Here is a 15613-nt window from a genome sequence, read left to right on the forward strand (position 1 = left end):
ACAACTTTGTCCCAGAATCAAAGGCTGGGGTAGCTGCCTTATGATAGCCTTTGTCCCCCATTTTCCTGAGGCTGCCTCCTCTGTATAATCCAGACAGTTATATTTGGTACTGGGCAAGGAAATCACAGAGTGCCAATGAAATCAAGTTTAGTTAACTTATAGGTACACAGTAACAAGTGATGAGGATGATCATGAAAGAAGAATACCAAACACATCCTTAATGCTTAAAGGACCAGGCATTGTTTTAAGTACTTTATATGGAATAACTTAATCCTTGCAAACACCATAGAAGGTAGGCGCTATTATTAGCCAATTTAACAAAAGAGGAAACTGAGATGGAGAAGTGGCTGGGTGGAAGACAGGGACTGACTGTAAAACAAAAACAGGGCGCCTGCGCCTGCTTCTATAAAGGCCGGCGCCGCGCCGCGCCGCCGTAGTGGCCTTGTTCTCTGCCTTTCCCTTCTCGTAGCGGAGGCTGCCCTGCCCTGTTTTTGTCACCCTCCGGCCCGCAGTCTCCTTGAGACCGAGCACCATGCCTTCAATTAAGTTGCAGAGTTCTGATGGAGAGATATTTGAAGTTGATGTTGAAATTGCCAAACAGTCTGTGACTATCAAGACCATGTTGGAAGATTTGGGAATGGATGACGAAGGAGATGATGACCCAGTTCCTCTACCAAATGTTAATGCAGCAATATTAAAAAAGGTCATTCAATGGTGCACCCACCACAAGGATGACCCCCCTCCTCCTGAGGATGATGAGAACAAAGAAAAGCGAACAGATGATATCCCTGTTTGGGACCAAGAATTCCTGAAAGTTGACCAAGGAACACTTTTTGAACTTATTCTGGCTGCGAACTACTTAGACATTAAAGGTTTGCTTGATGTTACATGCAAGACTGTTGCCAATATGATCAAGGGGAAAACTCCTGAGGAGATTCGCAAGACCTTCAATATCAAAAATGATTTTACTGAAGAAGAGGAAGCCCAGGTACGCAAAGAGAACCAGTGGTGTGAAGAGAAGTGAAATGTTATGCCTGAGACTGTAACACTGTAAGGATTTTTCCAAATACTAGTTGCACTGCTCTGTTTATAATTGTTAATATTAGACAAACCGTAGACAAACGCAGCAGCAAATCAGTTGTTTTAGCAGAATATTGTCCTCCTTGCATGTGTAGTTTGAGTACAGATTCCAAGCTTATGGCTGAGTTTCTTCCAGTATGATCAAAAGTTTTTGTTTCTTCACTCTGAATAAAACTCAACTGTGGGTTCGCTATAGAAGGTGGCATTTTGGGATTTCCCTCTCTGTAAAATGTTTTCCACCTAGTTTATTGTCAGTTAACGTTAGTTTAATAACCTTTTAAAAGTTGGCATTGTAAATAAAACAAGTTGCAAAAAGTTTTCTGAACTAGAATTAACAACGTATTATCTTTATTCATGAGTTGGAAACTGGAAAAAGGCTACTTGAGGTAAATGTTTTGAGTGGGATTATTAGGATGTCTTCCAGCTTCCTGGAATCAAAGAGTGCCACTGGTATTGATGAACCTGTATGTAGCAGGGCTCCTTTAATTGGATCTAAGGACTTGTTTTTGCATTTTTAATCCTCAGTTTTGACTGTGTTGGCTAGAGAGTCAGTTACTCCTCAGTTTGTGGTTTTGGGGGAAATATAACTAGGTGGTCTGTTAGCTTTTCAATTAAAAAGGACAAATAACCTGTGTGATATGTCATCTTTTTATAATCAGTGATCCCATGTGGGGGAAACGTCACACTACTTGCATGTAAAAATAATTTAACCTTTAACATTAAAATGTCTGGCAAAACCTAGAAGGTATCCATCATGAATGCAAGATACTTTCAATAAAAAGTAAGTTACATAGTAGGTGGTAAAAAAAAAAACAAAAACAAAAACAAAAACAAAAACAAAAACCACAAAGGATCTTTTTGGCGTGCTGGAAATGTTCCATAGCATAATTGTGATGGTGGTTACATGACTGTATCTATTTGTTAAAATTTGCCAAACTGCATATTTAAGGTTACTGAACTGTACTGCATGTAAGTAATACATCAATAAAGCTAATTTAAGAGAAGAAAACATAAAGAAAGCTTCCCCAAAAAAGGTAGCAGAGAGGGGAGCAAGGCCTTACTAGGTAGGTGAAGTAGGCAAGCTACATAACAGCTCTGTGTCTCTATTTCCATATATATAATAATAATACCTAGTCCTCAATAAATGTCAGGTTTCTTCCTCTTGTCTTTTGTCCATTTTCTGTACCATAAGACTGAGCCAGCTATAAATCAGGACTATCATTTACGGGTGGGGTGGGGGTTCTTACCACAGTCCCTCCAGACAAGGCTGTCAGATAGAAATGGTTGTCTCTCCAAAGGGGGACTTCTCTCCTCTATAGATAAGAAGACTATCATATGTTATTGGAAAAGCTCAAATTGACACAATAATTTCAGAGTAGAATTTTATAGTATGTGACAAAATTTTAAGCCCATATACACTTCTACAAACCTATGTTAAAGAAGTGCCAGCAAAAAACCTGCAAAAAATATCTACGTAGAAGGATGCACATGGAAACTCCATAAGAGTAAGAATTGAAAACAGTCTTAATGCCCATCAATAAGGCTTGGTTCAGTGAGTTAAGAGACCTCTGTTCCCGGAATACAATGAACTGACAGGCAACATAAATATTTACATACTGACATAGGGAGACCTGCCCAACATATTGCTAAGAGAAAAATCTATGTGTAGAGCAATATGCGTGAAACGATACCATTAAAAAAAGAAAGCTTGTGGGGTAGAGCTTGCTAATTGTTTTTCAGTATCCCTGCTTTATTTCATTTAGTAATAGAATTCTGGTCTCCTGCCAATCCTGTACGTTTTAAATGGGTATCTAAAGACTACATTAACTTGGGTGGGTATAGAGATCCCAGGGGGCAACGTAGCCCAATCCTACATGTACATGGATGACCAAAGCCTCCTTCTTTAGCCAGGTTTGGCAGAGGGTCTAAATTCTGGCCAAAGGGACGTGAGCAGAAATGATGCATGCAAGTAAAGGTCACATCCTTCAAAAGGAAGCTGGTTGTCTTTCATTTCCTTTGTTTCTTCCTGCAGCTGGACCCAGAGATAACCCTTTGATGCAGACAAGGACCCCTTCGTGGAACAGAGGCAACTACCTGCTCACTCCTCCAAATGCTTCTAGAAAGAGGAAGAAACCTCTATAGTGTTTGAGCTACTGTAGTTTGGAGTCTCTGTTACAGCAGCTAATCCTGTATCCTAAGGAACACAGAACACGTTGACAGTATTACCACTACTGAGAACCGTAACTCACAAATCTAGTGCTTATTGTGTGCCAAGCACTGTTCCAGATACTTCACATGTAATAACGAATTTAACCCTCACAACAACCCTATGAGTTGAGTTCCGTAACTGTCCCTATTCTACAGATGAGAAAACTAAGACACAAGGAGGCCAAGGAACTTGCCAAAGGTCTCCCAATAAGAGTGGCAGAGTTGGGACACGCACTCCAGAGGCTATGTTCCTAATACAAATCCCAAATTACCTCTGGATATGGAATATATGGAGGGAAAAGGAAAAAGTCTCCTTTTTACATTACACGTTTCTGAATGTTTGAATTTTTTTATAACAGCCTTGCATTATTTTTGTAATTTATAAAAGTTTTTTTCTAAATCTAGATATTTTGGTAAAAAATAACCACAATGTAGTGGTGTCATTAACTTAAAATAAAACTTATAAAAAGAAGAAAAAATTCACTTTTCAGGCCTAATTGCTCAGGCTCAAAGACAGCAGGAAAGCTGATCTGTGCTGAGCCCTAATATCACAAGACAGTGGTAAAGGACGGATCTGATGCAAAGACAACAGAATAAGTCTGAAAATGCTCCACAGATGGGCCAAACCAGCCAGCTGATGCTGCTGTTGTCCAAACAAGCAGTTGGACACATTTCTCATTTTTCATCATTTGTTTTGCTATGATATATCTTCAACGTAAACCTAGAAAGGGAAAAAAAAAAGACCCTCTCAACCACTCCTCCCTTGAGAGGGTCTCAGACATACAGTCTCTCTTTGCATTTGTAAATATTTAGAGCCCTCTAGTTCCTGGAAGAAGATGAGTCTTGACTTTTGTAAACCCTCCTGTGCTGCATAACAACTCTGTGGGGGTGTGCCGAGACAAAATGTCACACCATATATGAACTGAAAAGTGGCTTGCTGATTGTTTTAGTTTCAGATCTTCTAACTGGAATGAAGGATATAAAGTCCACACAGTTACTGGATTTGCAAGACTAACAAGCACTTAGGAGTTTCTGTCCAGTTATTTATCTGCAGGGCTTCCTGGCTGATAGGAAATGCGTGCACACTACACAGAAGCCCATGTAAGCCCTGAGCCAGCAGGTTTTAAGTGAAAACTACAGTTTGCACTTAGGTTAGACTACTTAATAGAGAATAATATTTTCTTTTTAGGTTTTCACGTTAGGTTAAAAAACTCTACCCATAACACATTATGTCCTTTAAAGATGATGTTAGCAACAGTTTCATGGTCCCTGTTTTACTCATTTAGTTTCCCCTCCCCCAACAATATGACAATCAGCTGTGTTTTATTTCTTAGCATTATCTATGGAATATCATCTTACCAAATGATTCTATTTTGTGGGCAACAATTTAAAATTATATATTTTTAAAATTTTTTTAAAAGTTTATTTATTTTGAGAGAGAGAAAGATACAGAGCCAGAGAGGGGCAGAAAGAGAGGGAGAATCCCAAGCAGATGCGGGGCTCAAACCCCACAAACTGTGAGATGATGACCTGAGCCAAAATCAAGAGTTGGAGTTGACCAACTGAGCTACCAAGGCACCCTAAAACTGTATTTGCTTTTAACCTGTATGGACACCTATCGTTTTTTCTCAGGACCCTTCTGGACGGAGAATAGTTACTTGGTCTCTCATGTAGGATTTGATGTTAATACCCCAGGGAGGTGGTTTTGTTATCTAATGGACTCATGTCTGAGTCATTCTCATTAAGGAAACTTTGCTTTGAACAGGATAATTTTTGCTCAAAATCAGTTCAGTTTGGTAAGAATTTCATGAGCACCTACTATGCTCCTTCTGTGACAGGACCTAGAAATAAACCTGGATGTTGAGTCTAGTCAGGGAAAAGGACTCTCTTTTCCTATCAACATGATAACAAAGATATAAAAATGATACTATTCTAGGGCATGAATGAAAAAAAATCTTTTTTTCCTGTCTTTTAATTAATTTACTCATATAATTTAACATAGATGCTGACAGTTTTCAAACTACCATTAAATTTAGGTTTATCTCAATATTTTTCAAAGAGTGATATAACATTTTAAAATGCCAACATTTATGATACTCTGAATGCTACATACTTTGCTAATGTTTAGATTTTTTTAACGTTTATTTATTTATCTTGAGTCGGGGGACAGTCATGAGCAAGGCAGGGGCAGGGAGAGGGAGGGAGAGAGGGAATCCCAAGCAATCTCTGGCATGGTCAGCACGGAGCCCCACGCAAAGCTCCATCTCAGAAACCATGAGGTTGTGGCCTGAGCCGAAATCAAGTTAACTGACTGAACCACCCAGGCACCCCACTGTTTAGACATATTACCAAAGTTTTATGTTTTGGGTTTGTTTTGTTTTTTGTGGGGTTTTTTTTTTATTATTACAGAAAAGGTAAACTTGTATGTATTCTGTGCAAAGAGGGGGAGAGAAATCACCTTAATATAACATTGCCTTTCCTTTGTTGCAGTCACAGTCCCATCAACAGGCCAGGAAAGCCATCCCATTCCTGTAGTAAGCACTTGTGAATGGGGAAAGGGAACCCACATTGTGGTTGTAGCATCCAACGGCCGCTCTGATGTGGCAGGGCTGGCTCGCATCGCTGTAAGCCTCAACACCACACAGGCTTGAAGCACTCTTTTTTCTTTTCCTTTGCTTGGTTTTAGTGGAGTCTTACCCACTCCCACTCCCTTGGGATCCTGATGCAGTTTTCCTTGAGTGCTGTGATCCAGATGATGGAGCTGTTGATGTAGGATGAGGTGTGTTCTCAGGAGACTCTGGGTAGGACTTCACGCAAGACCCCTCAGCAGTTGTGATACTGGATGAAGATTGCAGAAGTGGTGTGGCTACAGGGGTCTCCCGCCTTGGTTACCATGTCCTGCCTCACAAGAAGAGCCAGGTCCACTAACTGTGGTTTCCACTAACCCGGGTCCACTAACCCGGTTTCTTAAGCTAAATATACAAAACAATGTGCAATGAGGCGTGCAGTCTTGTGTAATTGTTTATAGAAAAATACCCAGGGGTTCCTGGGTGGCTCAATCAGTTGAGCGTCCAACTCTTCATTTCGGCTCTGGTCTTGATCTCATGGTTGTGGGACAGAGCCCCATCATGGGATCGAGCCCCACATCAGGCTCCATGGTGATTGTGGAGTCTGCTTGGGATTCTCTCTCTCTCTCTCTCTCTCTCTCTCTGCTTCTCTCCCACTTGCACATGCACTTGTGCATGCTCTCTCTCTCTCTTAAAATAAATAAACATTAAAAAAAAAAAAAGAAACATGGGGGTGCCTGGGTGGCTCAGTCAGTTAAGCGTCCCACCAGCTCAGGTCACCATCTTGCGGTCTGTGGGTTCACGCACCTGTGTCTGTACTGACAGCTCAGAGCCTGGATCCTGCTTCAGATTCTGTGTTTCCTTCTCCCTCTGCCCCTCCCCGGCTTGTGCTCTGTCTCTCTCAAAAATAAATAAACATTAAAAAATTTTTTGGGGGGGGACGCCTGGGTGGCTCAGTCGGTTAAGTGTCTGACTTCAGCTCAGGTCATGACCTCATGGTCCGTGAGTTCGAGCCCCACGTCGGGCTCTGTGCTGACAGCTCAGAGCCTGGAGCCTGTTTCGGATTCTGTGTCTCCCTCTCTCTGACCCTCCCCCATTCATGCTCTGTCTCTCTCTGTCTCAAAAATAAATAAATGTTTACAAAAAAATTTTTTTAAATATGCATGCATACCATTACTTTTAGGTTGTGATATACAATAGGTTCCAAATATGCATTTTTTAGGCAAAGAAATGATACTTCAAAAAGTAGTCATGTTGCAGAAAAGCACTTTTTTCCTAACATATTGGAATAATGTAATACTCCTATAACGGTCTTTCCGTGGAGTTGCCAGGCTTTCTAATTAATGCTCTCTGTTCAGTACAAAAGCAGGAATACATAGCTATTTTCCAAACACCTTTTAATCAGTGCTATAAAAGATATATCCTTATGCTGTTATACAGAAGAAATATTCACACTTTTAGAACCAGAAAACAGAAGGCCTTTGGGATCACACCTGAGTTGGGTCCAGGTTCTACCCTTTAAATAGGCTCCCACCCCTGGTTGAACCTCCGGGGACTCAAAAGTAGGACCCAAAGTAGGAGGGGATAGCCTTGCCTTGTCTTCAACGACTTCCTCAGTTGATTTAAGGGCGTCAGGCTATTTTCCTTCTTCCTGTGTATAAAAGATGCCAGTGCCCACTTCACAGAGTTCACTGCTACACAACACGAGGTCAACGAGTGCTACTCAGGATTCAGTGGACTTGGACTCCTATGGTCCGGTCAAGCAAGCCGGTGCCAGAAAGTTAAACACCAGTAGATCCTACTAGAAGTGTTTGGCTTGCATCACCCCACCACAGTCGTTCTCCGGGGAAGGGGCAATTGGTGACAGCTGGCAAAATTGGGGGCCTTTGTGGTTGCCCGGCACCTAGCGGGTGGTGACCATGTTTGCTGCTAACCATTCTAGACCGCGCGGGGCAGCCCCTCACAGAACCTTGCCTGACAGCAACAGCACGTTGGCTAAGAGACCCTGGGTCTCTGAAGGGAAGCTGGTCCAAAGGGCCCTCACTTTCCAAGGTCTGGCAGGCACCCAGCCCTCTCTCTTCCTCCTTAGCTGGTGATTAGAACTACACCTTACCTTGCGACGCGGCCTCTGGCGCGCACAGCTGGCCAGGGCTCCTCACGCGCAAGTGTAAGCAGGACAAGTCCCCGCCCGCCGGGAGCACGCGGCCGCCGCGCGGGGCCCGCCGGGAGCACGCGGCCGCCGCGCGGGGCCCGCCGGGAGCACGCGGCCGCCGCGCGGGGCCCGCCGGGAGCACGCGGCCGCCGCGCGGGGCCCGCCGGGAGCACGCGGCCGCCGCGCGGGGCCCGCCGGGAGCACGCGGCCGCCGCGCGGGGCCCGCCGGGAGCACGCGGCCGCCGCGCGGGGCCCGCCGGGAGCACGCCGAGCACCTGCCCAATCAAGTCTGTTTTCTAAGACGCAGAAATAAAGAAAACCCAATAAGGTAACTGAGCAGGGTTTGAGAGACGAGCAGGAGCTTACCCAAAGGCTGGGAGGAGAAAGGGTGAAGCTCAGGAATCTGGCAGGCAGGGGTGCAGAATAGCTGGTGCGTCTAGCGTGACGGGTGGGTCGTGAGGGCTGGGGGAGGGCCTCGTGGGCTGTCACGGAGCTCACGCTCGGCTTAGTGCTCACAGGCACTGTTCTGGGGCCGGCATTGTTCGGGTCTTGGTTGTTGGATTTCCCAGGAAAGGTTTATGTGACATCCACGCTCAAGTAACGACAACCAGAAAGAAGGTGGCAAGCACAAAGCAGTTTATTAAGGACAGTACATTCTCAAGGTGGGAGAGCGGGCAGGCCCAGAGGTGGCGTCCGCACCGGGTTTATGTTTGCACAGGTTATGGGTCATAGCTAGGTTGTTTCCAATCATCTCAGGAATGCCTCCCCACCAGTTGGGAGGGGGAGCTTTAGGCCCTACAAGTCCTTGTCCAAAGTGTCATGGCCAACTTCCCCTTCTGGGGGCGGGGGAAGATCGAAACCCCAAGTAAATATAATGAAGCTATAGGTTACCTTGGGACAAAGGTTGAAGAGGAGGGTACATGTTCTGCACCTGTGGCTCCTGGTCTTTTAGCCCTGAGGTCTTGGAAGCCTCAAAGTCAGGATGTTGTGTCCCCAGGCTTCTAATGTGTAACTTATCACCATCCTAGCCTCTAGCTCATGTCTAACTAACTGCCTACTCTGTCTGTAAGATTGTCTAAAATTACATGCATTATCATTGCATGTTATATGTGTACAATCACAGTATATAGTTATCCGTATAAATAGGTGAATTTTATGTAAGTAAAGCAAGTTTATATAAAGCCAATGGGTGGTAGCAGGCCCACTGGGGATAACTTAGGATCAAGACCAGAGTTAACGAAGGTCCCAATTCCCAAAGTCCATTTCTGTTTGTATTTCAGCGTAAGACCGCACCCTCTTAAGCCTGAATTCTGGCAACCCAAGTCACAGCTGGCCTGGATATGCCTAAGGATGCCCTAAACCAGAGCCACCTGCATTCCCTTCCTCATGATGCACATTGATTGGGGGGTGGAGGGGAGGTCTTTCCTTTCCTAGGAAGTGGTTTATTTTCTCTCCTCCAGTAAAGATCCTGTAAACAACCACCCAAAACACCCAGTCCTTTCCGATGTGGTCCTTTCAAAGACAGAACCTTTCAACTCTAACAGGAAATCCTTTATTTTTTCCCTTCATTTCAAGTCTGAGAGGTTACCTGAATGTTCTAGTGGAGTTTTCAGTTCTCCCTTAGAACCGAGGCCCTGTTCAGCAGCTTGTACTCCCACTGCTGGCCCGGGTTCAGCCATGACAGAGAATCAGGTGGAATGACTCTGGACAGGGGCTGATATCAGATCCTTTCTGATTTAATTGGGAGGAGCAAACTGGGATCAGGCTCAGGATGTAAGACAGAGTTCAGGGACCAGGAGGTACTCCTGAACATCCCTTTTTCAACAACTGCTCCTCTGCTCACATCCCAAACGCCACACAAGCACATGCACACATACAACACATGACTATACACACTGACCTCAGCTACCACTCTCCTCTCTCATTCTTTCTCTGGCTCCTCTGGCCACTTCCCATACCAGGCATATTCTAACCTCAGGACCTTTGTACTGACTGTTTCTCTGCCTGGTATACTCTTCCTCTGCACAGCCTCATGGATCATTCCTTGACTTTTCTTTTAGTCTTTGCTCAACTGACACTTTTTCATTGAAGCTTTTCCTCACCACCTTATTTAAAATTCATAGTTCCCTCCTGTCACATTCCCAGTGTTCCCACTTTTCTCTATTTTCCCCATAGCACTAAGCATTTCTTACATATTATTTAATTTATTATATTTATTTCCTGTCTCCCTCAACCATAATGTAAGTTCCATGACAGAAGTCATGTTCATCTATCCCATTCAATGTTGTATCGCCAGTATCTAAAACCAGGGGTCAGCAAACAATAGCCCAGGGTCAAATCCAGCCCAACCCTAGTATTTATGTAGCCAGCAAGCTAAGAATGGTTTTTACACTTTAAAATCTGGAAAAAACAAAACAAAACAAAAAACACAAAAAAACCCACACATACACACAAAAACAAAACCACTACTGGCTTTTTGGTGAGAGAAGCTGCTTCAGGAATTGAGGACATTACTGGGGCACCTGGCTGGCTCAGTAGAGAATGCAACTCTTGATCTTGGGGTTGTAGATCAGAACCCCCCCCCCCACATCATGTTGGGTGGAGAGATTACTTAAAGAATACAACTATGTCACATTTTTAAAAATAGAAGATATAAAAATAATCTGTGCACGTATATACATCCTAATGCATACATCGTTAGCATGTGGCTGATTTCTTTCCAGTCTTTTTTGTCTTGGTATATGTTCTTACATAGTCATAATGCACAGACTTAAAAAGAAAGATGTGACTGAGAAAACTCAGAAAGTTGAGGTGTCACACTGTGTCTTAGTTTGCTAGCACACTTGGGAGCTTAAACAGCGGACATTTATTTCTGGAAATGTTGGAGGAAATGTTCAAGGCGTTAGCAAGGTTAGTTTCCCACGAGGGCTCTCTCTTTGGCTTAAAGATGGCTGCCATCGTGATGCCTTTCCACACGGTCTTTCCTCTGTGCACTCCTGGTATTTCCTTGGGTGTCCGAATTTCCTCTTATAAGGACATTAGTCATTATTAGGGCCCATCCTAATGGCTACATGTTAACTTAATTATTTCTTTAAAGGCCCTATCTCCAAATATAGTCATATCTGATATACTGGGGCTTAGGCCTTCAACGTATGAAGTTTGGGGGAGATACAGTTCAGCCCATACACACTAGTTTTCCTTTTCTAGCAATCTTTTCAAAACTACTATCCTCTCACTTTACAAAAGGAAGGCATTCTCTTCACCTTTGCCAAAGCCTGCTTTGGTGTATTGACTTGGGAGTGTGAACACCTTCTGGGCTTCAAGTAAATACTTAAAATACTAGTATGGTATTAAGAAAGCCTGCAGCTTAAAAACAATTTTTTTAATGTGTATTTATTTTTGAGGTGGGGGTGGGGGAGGGTATGCAAAGCATGAGCAGGGGAGGGGCAGAGAGAGAGGGAGGTACAGAATCTGAAACAGGCCTCGGGCTCTGAGCTATCAGTACAGAGCCCAACATGGGGCTCGAACTCACAAACCACAAGATCATGACCTGAGCCGAAGTTGGACACCTAACTGACTGAGCTACCCAGGCATCCCAAGGGGGCCTACAGCTTTAACTGTAGGTAACAAATCCATTTGCCCATCAGATGGTTTCCAATTCTTTGGTAGAGGACCTGCTTAAGTTGTCACCTGACATCTATTTTCCATCCCCCTTCCATCACCAAAAATCATCCCTTTGCCCTCCCCACACCCTTAAGGATGGCTTATATTTATGAATTATTTTTTTCTTCAAACCTGCCCTTGAATTTCATAGTAATCTGATTTAATCTGTAGTCAGACATTGAAAAGAGGGTTAGCAGGTTTGATCTGAGGAGCTTTACAATTAAAATTACAACAAATTTGAAAATTGAGAATGAGAATAATATAGATGGGAGTGGAAGATCAAGATGGGAGAAATGCTAAAGGAGCTAATACGTAGGGTCTGCAGTTATAAATATAAGGTCTGCACCTTATATTTTGCCCTCATAGTTCCTTGAGCAGATGGAACAAAAAAGAAAATAGTTAAATTTCTGGAAGAAAACCCATGTTAGTACCTTAGGGAAGATGAAGATTTTCCTGGCATTTGGATTTAATGGCAATCTAAGGCTCTGGGTAATATTGTAAGCAATACCCTCAACAAGGTACAGGTGATAAATGTGAGTGTTTCCTACAGGTGTCTCTTCCAGAATCCCCTTTTGTGAGCCAGAAACAACTATATCTAAGCCAAGTCACAACACAGTGTGAACAACCATGTATGGGTCCAAACAACCTGATCAAAGTGTACAGCTTTCTGATGTTCCAGAATGTTCCAAGGTTATCAGAAGAATGAGTAGGATAACCCAGCCTTAAAACCACAACTTTCAACCAGGCTCTTGACTATTAACCAGCAAACCTCTCTCTTTGAGAGAGACTATAAGCAGACCTTTAGTGCTACCGACTGAGGGCATGGCCACATTATTTAAGGATCAGCATATGGCCTGAAGGTCAGCATCCAGAACTTCTAAGAAGTTTTTGCCTACGAGTAAATGAAAGCCCTACTCAAAATGGCTTGAGCCAAAAGGTAATTTATATTATCCCACATAACCAGAAAGCTGGAGGCAGGGCGGGTGGATTCATTGGCCCAACAATGTGTTTAGCTATGGGAGTCTAAGACCTTTAGTGAATTGTCTTTCACTCGCTTCACTGCCTCCAACAAGCTGGTGAAAACTAACCAGTGGTGACCTTGTCAGATTACTTACAATTATTATAGCATTGTTCAGTATAAAAATGATCTAACATAGGATTATTCACTCTATCTTGATGAGACATTTCAATTAATATACATCACACACACACACACACACACACACACACACACACACACACACACACAGTATTCCTTTTGGGTATAGGTTAAAAGGTCCATGCTATCCAAAGTGTGGTCTACAGACCAGAATTAGTCTGTGGATTGTGACCAGTACTCAGCGAGACAAGTACACAACCTGAGAGCATCTGTGATTAGAAAGTTTTATAGCAATTTGATAGAGTAATTTTATATCTGTTCAATCTAGTAATTAAAAGTATGAGTTTTAGCACTTAAAAATTTTTTCATTTTTCATTTTTCGTTTTCTTTGTTTTTTATAAAAGTATCAGTCCACTGCAGATCGGGCATTTAAAAACTAATCCTTGGGGCACCTGGGTGTCTTAGTTGGTTGAGCGTCTGGCTTCAGCTCAGGTCATAATCTCATGGTTCGTGGGTTTGAACCCCGCGGTGTCTCTCTCTCTAAAAATAAATAAATATTTTTAAAAAATAAAAATAAAATAAAATAAAAGCTAATCCTTCCCCATGCGCAGATTGAAAAGCTCTCCTCCAGGTAGGCACCTGCACTAATACGTTAGTGACCATGTAGGTGTTGTTTCCTCTCTGCCATACCCTCTACCATACCCTCATTCCAGACCGGATCTGTACAAGGCCTCCTATCAGACCAAAGTCCAGATCCAACCTGCAAGCATTGGAAAAGATGAGAATCAGGATGTACCCTGCAGAGGAGGCTGGTGCCATCAGCTATGAGGGCTTGGGGTATACTCTGCAAGAGACTCTCTGTGATTGATCCCCTTTGTTGGACTTGGCCCTTCACTCTGATTCTTTTCTCACATAAGAGAAGTCCAGGGGTCACCAGTGCAGGCAGTGGGGCAGTCCATGCAGTTCTTGGGGTCCTTGCAGCTTGCAGCACTCTCCCTCATGGTTTCACACCTCATGGTTTCAATCAACTGCAGAGCTCCAGCTAACACATCTGCATCCCAGGCAGCAGATGAAGGAAGGAAGAGGAACTTCCCAGCAGGCTTTCACTAGGTAGATACAGAGAATACTTTTAACAACCTATTGGTTTTCATGTTCATTGGCATTCATGATTTCTAGGCCAGCCCTTTGCCCCCTGGGCCACTCAGCCATTAGTAGGACACATTTCTTCCCAGGATTATAACGAAGAGGGGTTGAAATGCCCTTCCTTGATCTGCTCCCATTGTATTGATTCAAATGTTCTTTATTCTTACACCTTTGTGTGTGTGTGTGTGTGTGTGTGTGTGTGTGTGTGTGTGTGTAGGAATAGTTTGTAATCAGAATTAAATGGTCCATAAGCAGGAAATCCCATTGTGATGGGAATGTCCCGAATAGAACCAGGTGAGAAACGATGATCCCGTGGATAGTTGGCGGATCTTAAGTTTTGATTGACGATGGTCCATCTAGGCTGCTTACCAGATTCTCTTTGTAAGCTGCCCTTGTCTCCCCACCCCCTTCCCAGATCCTGGCACACCCCCAGGTTATCAGAATCTGTGGAAGGTGATTCTGACTCTTACCCTCCTTTCTGCCTCCCACCTCTCAGTCCACCCTGCCAGGAATCACTGTTCTGAGGACAGCTGGATGTGCTTTCTTGTCCCTAGTGGAGTTTCGAAAAACTGAGAGGCTGCCTAACTTCTTGGAGAGGCTGCATGGAGAAATCTGCATTATTTCAAAAGCCAAAATGAAAAGTTCACCATTAATATGAGTTGTCCTTTCATATCTCTGTAAAGGAAAGGACCCTGTGTTTAAAGACCTGGCATTGCCTCTGGCTCATTAGGTGTCCTTGGGAAGCCATTTAATCTGAGTCTCAGTTTCCTTATCTATAAAATGAGGCTAAAAACTGCAGAAGAAATGAGATTGTAGACATACTATGTAAACTAAAGAGTTCTCAGCCAAGATGAGGTGGCATTAAAATCATTGATAAATAGGATGTAGGAAAGAGAGAGATTAATTCTTCTGGGGGGATATGGGAAGGATTTTTGCCGAAGATCCATTTGAACTGGATCTGCAGAAAAGTTTAAACACACGCATCTTATTTCCCCAGTGATGGTTGTGATTTTTGTCCCTGTCCTACCTCTCAACTCCCTTTGCCCTCACTCCCGACAGTGACATACCAAGGACCATGAAAATGTTCACATGCTTATTACAGGTTAGTGTCTATAAATCATATTTTAATAAAGTTGGTTTTTTAAAAAAATGTTCACATCTTTTGACCCAGTAATCCTGCTTTGGGGAAGAGGATTTTAGGAAATAATCCCCAGAGAGAAAGAGCAATATTTACTGCAGATGTGATTCAATAATAGCCAAAAAAAAAAAATAGAAACAACTTCAATGCTAACAGTAGGGCAATGGTCAGATCACTTGTGCTCTAATAAATGCAGTGTGTATGAAATAACTATGAAAGGTATGTCCCAACATGGAAAATCAGTATACTATAGTGTTGATTGGAAAAAAGTGAATACGAAATAATGTATATATGCTTTAGCAGCAACACTACAGGAAATTCGCATATTATCTCAGTTTGCTACATGCTCAGTGGTTGAGAAATGCTTGAGAAACACCTGAAACTTTCTGTAGAATTATTTGCATGGCTCCCAAGCCCATGGTCAGGGTGCTGGAGGAAGGGAACAAAAAAGAGAGAAAAATGAGAGAAATGAAGTCAAGGGAGAAAAAGAACAGAGAAGAAAAATACGAAGTAGGCTGGGTAGGAATTAAAGAGAAGATCACTGGGCCCAGGGGGACTGGACG

General features: G+C 43.1%; 1 protein-coding gene across 1 annotated transcript; it reads left to right on the forward strand.

Annotated features, from left to right (window-relative positions):
* Positions 1-391: 391 nt before the first annotated feature.
* Positions 392-1871, forward strand: LOC123576428 (S-phase kinase-associated protein 1). The gene has a single exon (XM_045437275.1). The coding sequence runs from the start codon at positions 533-535 to the stop codon at positions 1022-1024; it is 492 nt and encodes a 163-aa protein (XP_045293231.1). The 5' UTR covers positions 392-532; the 3' UTR covers positions 1025-1871.
* The last annotated feature ends 13742 nt before the right edge of the window (positions 1872-15613 follow it).

This window comes from Leopardus geoffroyi, chromosome D2, assembly GCF_018350155.1.
Source record: "Leopardus geoffroyi isolate Oge1 chromosome D2, O.geoffroyi_Oge1_pat1.0, whole genome shotgun sequence".
Classification (NCBI taxonomy): domain Eukaryota; kingdom Metazoa; phylum Chordata; class Mammalia; order Carnivora; family Felidae; genus Leopardus; species Leopardus geoffroyi.

Excerpts from the sequence above, each read along its gene's own strand:
- LOC123576428 (XM_045437275.1), top strand. The coding sequence starts at position 533 with ATGCCTTCAATTAAGTTGCAGAGTTCTGATGGAGAGATATTTGAAGTT.